This window comes from Carex rostrata, chromosome 6 (assembly GCF_964058835.1).
Source record: "Carex rostrata chromosome 6, lpCarRost1.2, whole genome shotgun sequence".
In the NCBI taxonomy this organism is placed as follows: domain Eukaryota; kingdom Viridiplantae; phylum Streptophyta; class Magnoliopsida; order Poales; family Cyperaceae; genus Carex; species Carex rostrata.
In genome coordinates this window covers 2,930,090-2,940,447 of record NC_135923.1, presented here as the reverse complement: position 1 = coordinate 2,940,447, position 10,358 = coordinate 2,930,090, and the positions used below count along the sequence as shown (strand labels likewise).

Here is a 10,358-nt window from a genome sequence, read left to right as displayed (position 1 = left end):
TTTGTTTGTTAAATGTGTTAGATACCAGACATGATAGAATGAGATAAAGACTGACTGATCTGAAATAAATCTTAAAACGATAATCGCTTCATCTAGGGTTAGGGTACAGTCAATTTTTAATGGGCAAGGAAAGGGTATGGATATGAATATGCCTCCATCCGATCTATACCATACCCACTAACACTCCTATTTGAGGTGATAGACGAAGTGTGGATATAGTTTTGGTCAAAAATGAAAAGTTTAAGTCCAGTTTTTTTTTTTTTGGAGATAGAAAGATGAAAATCGATATAGTCTTTCAATTTTTATTTTAATATTTATAAAAAAAATTCTATTTGGAGATTCATTTTTTTATTTAGTGATAAAGACAATGCACTTTGTATGATAGAGAGGTTAGAGGTTCAAAAATCGGAAGGGTTAATCCTTTGTAGAGTTTGAATTGATGGTTTTATATAGAAATTTGTGTTGTTAACTTAACTGTCATTGTAATCTCTTAGGTCCTGTTCGGCAGATTACTGTTCACCGTGGGAAAAAAAAAAATTCACTCAGAGCTAAGTTATTTTTCCCACGATGAACAGTAAAAATTAGTTCAAAATTTTTGATTCCCATACCCATTCCTATTCCTTAGTTTGCTACCGAACAGGGCCTTATAGAGTTGATGTTATTTTCGGGTTAGGTCAAATGGGTTTGTCTCCTTGTGTATATTGTAGTGAAAAGGGGAAAAATAATCATAATAAAATGATTAATATTATTACAATATGTGCCTTTTGTACCTCTTTATTTCCCTTTTAGAAACATATTTATAATCCGAGAAATATTATGTTTATAATGAAAAATATTTTGTTCGGCCAGGACCAAAATCTAAGTGTGTTTTTGGGTGATCCTTCGTAAATTAAAAAATTGTGCTTGTAAATTTTGATGCATTGGAAAGAATTCTTTAAATTTGTATGGGATTTATCTTTTTGGACATGTTAAAGATTTAAATAAGGTTATTTTTTAAGCATCAAAATTTGTGCACACCGTATAAAGAAAAAACATTGAATTTTTTTAGCAATTTTCTAGGTAAAAATATGTGTGAATTCTATATAAAATTTTAATAAATATCAATTAAGAAATTTTCTTTTCCTCTACTCTCCATCCAAACAAAGTTCATGTTGTTAGAAATTTATTTTAAACTCAAATTTTAAATAATATTTATTTTAATATTAATGGTTTTTAACTTTATGAATTATATAGCTATTTGTGAATTGATTTCATTAATCCAATTTTTACATAAAAACTCACTGTTTGGCAATAGAAGATCTAATCAAATAAAATAAGTAAAACATGAGCTGTTCATGGTCTCAATGATAAAATTGATTAAATCTTGCCAGTTACTCATTTTAATCAATTGAATTAATTGAGAATAGCATGCGCAAGCATTAAAATCAATTCATTTGGGTTGATCTGCATATGCTGACCATTCATTCATATTTGACCGTTTATTTTCTTTTAATATAAAAAATGTAATAGAATGAATATCATTTTAATTCTCATAAATGTATAAAATTATTGGTATCAATGTCTATAAATAGTACATGATACTTGAAGAGCAGATCATCAAAATATCATCCAATAATTCATTATTATTATTCACATTCTCTTCCTCTTGTTATTAGCTCTATAATTCATAAAAACTCAATTTCTATTCTTCCACAAATAAATATATTCTTTATAGAAAGCATATTATTATGTTATCATTGTTGAAAGAAGCTACATCAACTTCTACCATGGTTGCGCCCACAGGCAGAGGAATACCGTCGTAACTTGGGGCAATCTTAATCGATTATTCCTGCACTTGGGACGGGAAGTTGCCTTAGAAATATTATTTATATAGCATTTCGGATTTAAAAGTTTTAATTATATTCTTGATTATATTTTTAATATAATTGTTATTTATTTTATTGATCAAAATTCAGATTTAAAATTAGTTGGTTAGTTCATATTTTTCCAACAATGTGTGTGTTGTAAAAAAAAATACGCAGTTCATTATTTTTTGTGCATCAAAGTTCGTGTGTGCGAATTTTCAATTTTCTTGCTAAGTGATAGTTAACACTTTTAAATGAGATTGAGAACAACAATACAGCCAACTTAAATTTCTGAAAATATAGAAAAATGTAAGCTGTCATTTACTCATTCCCATTCTTAATTTCTTGCTCTTTATTTTAGATTTGAATCCCAAATGAACTAAATTGACAATCTTTATTTCATATTGGAAAGCACAGAAGCTTTTACATTGCAATTGAAATACAGCTACAAATACATTGTAATGATGGTATATCAAAGCTAATGCTTTTTAGAAATCTCGATTAGCAAAGAGAAGAGTTCGCTAGGCTGAGAAAACATGGGCATGTGATCGGCTTCTTCGAGTTCTTTCACCTCGGTATCGGGGCTTTGCTCGACCATCCATTTCTGGACCTCCATTTTTACAGCCTTGTCTTGCTTACATACGATAAAAACCCGATTTACCGAGCCGTAATTTTGTTTACTGAGCATGTCATTTTTTGCTTGATCAGAAATGAATGAGCTTCCTGGCCTTAGTAGCATTTTTGCCAAGGTCAAATCCTTTTAACAATATGATAAATAGTGATAAGTTTTCACCATAATGTATTTATTTGCTTGCCATAAACTTTTAAACGCCAAAAACATAAAAAATGCTTAGTCAATATATAGATTAGATCAGGAGTAAGCCAATGGTAATATGCACATTACGGATCCATCTGATCCATCTGTGCTATAGATCCACATCTTTATTTTCTAAGTTCAAGTTGATTTGAACTGTTAAACACAAGGTTCTAAATAGCAATTATAGTGGCATAGCGGGGAGACAAAAAAAAAAAGGCTATTGCGAATAGCGTAGCTATCATATATAGCGATTTTCTTTTTTCAAATTTTATATTCTATATTTCTACTAATTATCAACATAATTAATATTAGAGAATTGATGTAACAACTAAATAATAACTAATTTAAGTCTATACTTTTTATCAATTACGCAAATAAGAAGGAAAAAAAAGGATCTAAAAAGTAACATTATTTAATAGTTCATACTTCATAGTATTACATATTATAATATATAAAGAACAATTAATTTTATAAGGTAAATGAAGTCAATATACATATTTAAACATTTTATATATTATAATAATAATCAAAATTAGCTTTCAATTGAAACGAATGATAATAATTTTACAAATGAATACTATGCGAAGAGCAATCAAAATGAAGAATTAATATTTGAATATTTCTCGATATAGAATGAGAGAATAAATCACAAATAAACAGAAGCACATAGTTTGGTTTAGCATACTTATCGTAAAAGACCATGTAGCATTAGAAATAAGAATAGAAGTACAAAAGCCGGTATAAATTGCAAAAAAAAAGCCCATGTAGCATAGCGGTAGCTATAGCGGGTCGCATATAGTGGTAATAGTGGTCAGCTATTATAGCTATAGCGGTCGTAGCTGAGTTAGCGCACTTTTATCTCATAGCTTAGCGTTTATGGTCCGGAAAAGCTATAGCTAGCTATTTACAACACTGGTTAAACATGATCTTTATATGAATATATACTTGAAGACCAAAGTTTATATTTTTTTAGAATTGTTTAACTATTAAATAGGTAGAAAACTGAAATTTTGGACCATCCGAAAGTAGTGATTTTCTATCTATTTAATAAATAATAAAAAAATTCTAAAAAAAATATAAAATTTGTTATCAAGTATAAAATTTGTTGTCGACTATTTAAACTTTGAAAATAGAGATATAAATCCATACATAACACAAGAAGATCAGTAATATGCATATTAGCATAGTTTCACTCTTAGATAGACCTTTTGTTTTATTTTTACTGCTTAATTAAGTAGCAAAAGCTAAGTACTGCTTCTCATCTTTATTTTATTTGCCGAAATTTTTATTTATACCATATTAAAAAAAAAACTATGTTTTATGTGGAATTCCAAAAATATCAGGGCCACCAATTTAATCTGCAGCCTCATTCTTGGGGGACCGCAGATTAAATTGGAGGTCCTTCAAAAAAAAAAAAAAATCCAAAAATGCAATGTAATATATTGATATTTAGGTTTTTGTGAGGTCTCTAATTTAATCCGGGGCCCAATAAGGCCACATATTGAATTTGAGACCCTCATATTTTTAAAATTTTCCAATTTCGGAGGGTTTTTTTATTTTAAATGGTATCAATAAAAATTTCGGTGTTATTTGTTGATGTTAGTGGGTTGAAATTTAATTACCTCAGGTGGGCAGAGCTGGTACAATTTGGTGGCAAGATAAGTGGGTCCCAGTGAGGTTATAGGCTTAGGTCCTGGCATTTCTGGGTTCATGGAAAAGCTTGTATCCATGAAATACTCTACTGGATGCTCCTTAGAGTACTGGCATAAAAAAAAAAAAAATGTACATTATCATATTTATTTCAAGATAAAATAAGACTCAAAATTTCTTAATTGTAAATATTCACAAAAGATTCTCAACCAATTTTTTTTTTTTTTTTTTTTGAAAAAGTGGGATTTCACCTGTTTCATTACGAAACAATATAGGTCATACAAAAATTCAATTATTCAGAACTAGTGGAACATTAACCAACTAGTATTAACAACCACAAAATAAAGTAGTATACCAGAAAATGTAATCAAATTAACATCACTAAAATCATCAAAATTTCTAATATCAATCACTAATAGCAATCATATCAGTGAAAGAAGAGCTACATTCTCAATCAAATTTTAAATATGCAATTCATTATCAATTTATCATTTTGTTTAAACGGTTTGGACAAAGCTTTATCCAAAACCTGGTATACATTATCCTATTCACGTAAAAAATTAGACAAACTGTTTAAATTTAGAGAACCATTTAAAAATTATTATTAGGTTTTAAAAAGGTTTATGTTCAATTTGGATAAAGTTTGTCCAAAGTACTTTTTGAACAAACCCAATTGCCAAGTTACCAAGTAAAAATCCAATTTGTCAACAAAATGATGTATTGGGATGGATAATTGGGTTAGTAGGTGGATTATTCTCCCTTTTGTTTTGGAATTAAGTTCTTGTAGCAAAGATTTGGAATTAGATTCCTCAAATGGTTTCTTCCTTCTACAAGAAGATTTTTTTTGCTTTTGATAAGTGATACCTTTTCTTTCAAAGCAAATTAAGATTGGATGCCAATATCAGTTATCTGTTTTTCTCAGCAATGACATCTGAACAAATAGATACCATGCCAAATTAAGATTGGATGCCCCTTTTTTTTTTGGAGATGATATGAGTACCCGCACTCTCATCCCCCCATTATCCTCCTAATTTTATTTGTTCAATCTCGTCCACATTTCTCATGATCTATAAGAAATTTTGCGAATCTAAAACCACAAACGTTTTTTATATAATTTTATCTTTCAAATGAGATCCATGATGACATACTTTCGAGTTCGTCATCACACAAGTATTTATACCTCGTCATTTAAGTATTTATACCTAGTAGTTTTCACATATGACACTGCTGACATTTAAAAATATTAATATCAAGTATTACAAGTATTTATATCTATGCACTGAAGTATTTATACGTATGTGGTCAACTATTTTTGTTAGAGAAAGGTTGACGCATGGACGATTAGGGAAATGTGATGCGGAGATGCGGGGTCCACGATTGGGGATAAATACTTACAAGTATAGGTATAAATACTTGTACGATGTGGTATAAATACCTGCACAATGAGGTATAAATACTTGTGTGACGATGAATTCGAAAGTACGTCATCATGGATCTCATTTGAAAGATAAAATTGCGTATAATACATTCGTGGTTTTAGATTCGCAAAATTCCTCATAGAACGTGAAAAATGTGGAAGATATTAAAAAAAAAAAAACCCACCTCTAAAAATGTGTATGATTCTTCTCCCCATGTAGTTTGAGTGGTCCCTCCATATAGTTATATCAAGTTAGACATGCAAGTATTAATATCTTAATTTGCAAGTATTAATTTATTATCTTCCAAGTATTTATACTAGTGTTTTGAATAAATTTAATTAAATTAGTTAGTTAAGTTAGTTTATGGGAAGTTAAAATTTGTTTAAGAGATGGGGGTATAATGCGGGTACTGGAGTGTGGGGATTGAAATAATTATTCTTTTTTTTTTGCGTTTGATAAGTGATGCTTTTGATGACACCTAATTACAACTTATATTTTAAAATTTTTGAAAGTTTAAATAATCAATCCAAATTGTTCAACATAATGGATATATTAAAACATGCTTACACATCAAATTTTACATCTTTTTGAATTTTTTAATATTTTTTACAAAATCATTGTTTTCAAACCATTGAATTTTTGTACTCATCTTAATAAATAGTAAAAAAATTCAAAAAAAAAATGTAAAATTTGATATGCTAGTACATTTTAATATATTTATCATGTTGAATGATTTGAATCGAATGTTTGGATTTTGCAAATATAAAGTATAATCTGGTGTTTATAAAAATCAGTGTAAGTGGATCCCTCCTCTTTTATAATATAGTCGGTGCAAGTTCGATCTGAGCTAAATTTGCTTATCTTAAGAGCAACAGTCAATAGGGATATTAGGGTGATTTCAAAACTCTAGCCGTCGTCGTTGCCGTTTCTCCTCCCCCACTCCCCTTTTTTCCTCTAATTCGTTCTTCTCACTCATTAGATCTCACCTCTAACATAGCTTCTCCCCTCTCTCTCGGCTCTACTTTCTTGAGCGGAGAGAAGAATGAGAGAATAAGGGAGGGACCGGAGCCGAAAGTGCAGTATCGTTGGAGCTCGGATTATTGAATTTCTACATCTCTTGATCGGAACGCGGGTGAGTAGATCCGAACGTCGGAGTGCGACGATGGTCGAAAGAGTGGATCCGATTGTAGAGAGCGATAGGGTTTAAGGTAATAGAGTAATTATGAGTATATATAAGTGAGATTAGAAGATTAGAGTTATTTTGAGTAATTTGTGAATTTTGTGAGAATAAAAGATTAAATTTTGTATTGGAGAATCATTTGACTCGTTGTAAGTTCGTTTTTTTTATCAATAAAATTGTTAATTCGCACTTAAAGCCACTAACCTTTAAAAAAAAAAAGTTCTAGCTTTTGATTAAAACGATTAGTTTAGGTTTAGTTTAGGTGGGATCAAAAATTCGTGATTCGGAAATAATTTGAGTATAATTCGGGAACAATTCAGTACCACAAGGAAGGACAAAAAATACCCACAAATTTTTTTTTAGAAAAAATAAACAAAATTTTTACGTTTTTCTCGCAAATGATTCGTGATTTACGTTTTATTCGCGAATAAAATATATTATACATTTTCTATGTTTTATTCAAAATTCTGTTCAGTAATATTAAAAAAGCAAATAAAACACGAATTATTTACAAATTTATGGCATGTTACTATGCTAATCACGGAAACCAAGAATCCAATATCCTGCATACAAATCTCAACTTTTGGAACACCACAGACAACTTTTCATTCCTTGTTTTTTTATTTTATTTTAAAAATAGAATCTTAGATTTTATGTTTTAATAAATAAAGACCTAGAAAAAGCCGACATTTTTAAAAAGGGTAAATTTCGTTGTAGGTCACTAAACTTTGTTATTTGTCACGAATTGGTCACTCAAGTTTGATTTGTCACTTTTGAGTCACTCAACTTTGTTATTTGTCACAATCAAGTCTCTCTATACTTTTCCATCCAAAATTAACGGAATATACTCATTCCATCTAAAATATTAACGGAATTAGCATATTCTATCCAAAATATTAACGGAATTAGCATATTCCATTAAAATTTTGGATGAACAAAATATAGAGGGACTTGATTGGGACAAATAACATAGTTGAGTGACTCAAAAGGGACAAATCAAACTTGAGTGGCCAATTCGTGACAAATAACAAAGTTTAGTAACTTAAAGTGAAATTTACCCTTTTTAAAAATATCCAATTAGCAAAATATTTTAATAATAATAACCAAGTTTGAGTCAAAATTATAAAAATACTAAAACCGTAGAAATTTTTCACGACTTAAAATTTTAATTCTAATCCGTGAAAAGTTTCCAAGATTTGGTTTTTTTTTTTTAGTTCCAAACTCAGCCACGTGGCTTGAATGCTATAGTTTTGCATTCCAAACTCAGCCACGTAATTTTTTTATATAGTTTTGCATTTTTACAATTTAGACCTTCATATTATTCAATATCATAAATAAGTCCAAATAAATTTCATATAAATAAATAAGATTATCGGGTATTACACAAATGGTACAAATCACAGGAGAGATTATTGCCAGAGATCATAGAACATATTATGCTCTTCTGAATTTGGGTATATGCAAATTTCCAACAAGATTTGATAACTAATTAACTATGCCCAAGAGGTGCATCTTTAATCAGCAGCACTGATCTAAAATAAATTATTCCAATTTCAAATCATCAAATGGAATCAACTTCACTAAATTTGAATCACTTTGGAAATAATGATAAACCTATTTAAGATATTTGGAATAAATTAGAGTAATTTAGTTAGAAAGAAATTATTCCAAAATTATCAAATTGAATCATTGTTCTCTTTTAAACTCTCAAAATGAAATTATCAAATTGATTCAGGTAATTTGGAATAATTTTCTATATAATAAGATTTTTGATAATTTATGTTCAGATCCTAACCGTCCGATCAGACTCCGTACGAATATTAAAAGGCTTCATGCGTTTCATCTCAGGCCGAAATGGTCCGAATTTTGAACGGACAGTCCATATTTAAATAGAAATATTATGTTACCTCAGAGGATATTGGAAAGGCACTAGGAGTCGCACTAGTACATCATCCGAAATTCAGAAGAACATAATATATTCTATGATCTCTGGTAATAATTTGTCCTGCAATTTGTACCATTTTTGTAATACCCGATAATCTTATTTATTTATATGAAATTTATTTGGACTTATTTATGATATTGAATAATATGATGGTCTAAATTGTAAAAATGCAAAACTATATAAATAAAAATACGTGGCTGAGTTTGGAATGCATAACTATGGCATTCAAGCCACGTGCCTGAGTTTGGAATTAAAAAATAAAAATCCGTGGAAATTTTTTTCGGTTTGAAATTAAAATTTAAGCCGTGAAAAAATTTGACGGTTTGAGTATTTTTATAATTCTGACTCAAATCTGATGATTATTATTAAAATATTTTACAGGGTATTTTTAAAAATATCGATAAAGAAAGGCAATATACACTAAAACTAGAAAATATCTAAAGTTGACTGCTCCTGGTGACTGTCGGTAGTGCGGTACGCATGACTGGAACATTCATTTAATCGGATAATTATATTGACAGAACTGGTTCTACTTTATACAGTTCACTAGATACATAATTTTTCATTCTTTTTATTAATCTTGCGCTACATGAAATCAAACTAGCTCTGTCAATAACACATACCTCCTCTTCAATCTTGGAGATGGAAAGCATTTCACTGGGCATCACAGAAGTGACAAATACAGCAACAGATACCTTCTCTGGGAAGGTCTCCATGGCAAGTGCAATGACAAAGCCCCCCAAACTGTGTCCCACAAGGACCACCTTTTCTTCTTCTGGGATGGCCGCGATGGCGTCCAACAGAGGCTGACAGTAATCGGCAAATGATTCGACCTCCTCGATTTTTCTAAGGTTCATGCCTGATGCCGATAGATCAGGAGTGGTAACACGGTGACCGGCTTGTTCTAGCAGAGTAGCAAGCTTGTACCAGCACCATGCACCATGGCACATGCCATGGACTAGTACAAAGTGTTTGTTCTTGTTCTTGGCCTCCATTTAATTAGAGAAATTGATTGATGGGTTGTGACTATTGAGAGATGTTTCTCTGAGGTTTATAACGAGAGATGTTTCTTTCTCCTATTAGTTCGGATCCTCTGCATTACCTTACCGTTTGAGTTTGAATCCGGACTGTCCGATCAGAATTTGGATTAATATGGTTCAAGCTTATAATGTACAAGTTTTTTTAAGATTCGTGCTAATATATAACTAACGGATCTTATTCAAACTCAAACGGTAAGGTGAGAATTCTGAATTAAGTAAACGGGAAGTTTTTGAAAGGAGAGAGATCGAACACGTGCATGGTCCAGAATAAAGTCATAGGTACAGTGAGAGTCATAGAATCAATAGTTATAGCTGTGTTATTCAGTACCGGTACCGGTCCATTCAAAATTTCACAAAGTCCCCCTTATGGAATTTGATGTCGCTGCCAGTTCTCGCTATTCTCACTATTGTCGATGCATCGCAAATTAATCCGAACTTTACAACCGCACATGCATGACACATCC

The 10,358-nt window shown here is 30.5% G+C and overlaps 2 protein-coding genes across 3 annotated transcripts in view; one reads left to right on the top strand and one right to left on the bottom strand.

Moving 5' to 3' along the window:
• LOC144555066 (Pentatricopeptide repeat (PPR-like) superfamily protein) overlaps positions 1–6,832 on the top strand; it is a 71,681-nt gene extending 64,849 nt beyond the window's left edge. Inside the window, exon 2 of the mRNA XM_078303273.1 lies at positions 6,821–6,832. The gene's annotated coding sequence lies outside the window, so the exon portion shown is untranslated. The remainder of the gene's footprint in view (positions 1–6,820) is intronic.
• Positions 1,594–9,885, bottom strand: LOC144555068 (polyneuridine aldehyde esterase-like). Of its 2 annotated transcripts, XM_078303276.1 has the most exons (3): positions 9,478–9,879; positions 4,284–4,421; positions 1,594–2,601 (listed from the first exon to the last, which is right to left on the bottom strand). In XM_078303276.1, exons 1-3 carry the CDS (start codon positions 9,847–9,849, stop codon positions 2,323–2,325), a joined length of 789 nt encoding a protein of 262 aa, XP_078159402.1. In that variant the 5' UTR covers positions 9,850–9,879; the 3' UTR covers positions 1,594–2,322. The 2 variants fall into 2 exon arrangements, with proteins under 2 accessions (XP_078159402.1, XP_078159403.1); XM_078303277.1 differs by lacking the exon at positions 4,284–4,421 and having other exon boundaries at positions 9,478–9,885.
• Between the last annotated feature and the right edge of the window lie 473 nt (positions 9,886–10,358).

Coding starts and splice junctions, on each gene's coding strand:
- LOC144555068 (XM_078303276.1), bottom strand. CDS start 9,849: ATGGAGGCCAAGAACAAGAACAAACACTTTGTACTAGTCCATGGCATG. Junction 4,422..9,477: donor TCTCCAAGATTGAAGAGGAG/GTATGTGTTATT, acceptor TTTTTATGCCAG/TACTCTAAGGAGCATCCAGT. Junction 2,602..4,283: donor ACCAGCTCTGCCCACCTGAG/GTAATTAAATTT, acceptor TATTGTTAAAAG/GATTTGACCTTGGCAAAAAT.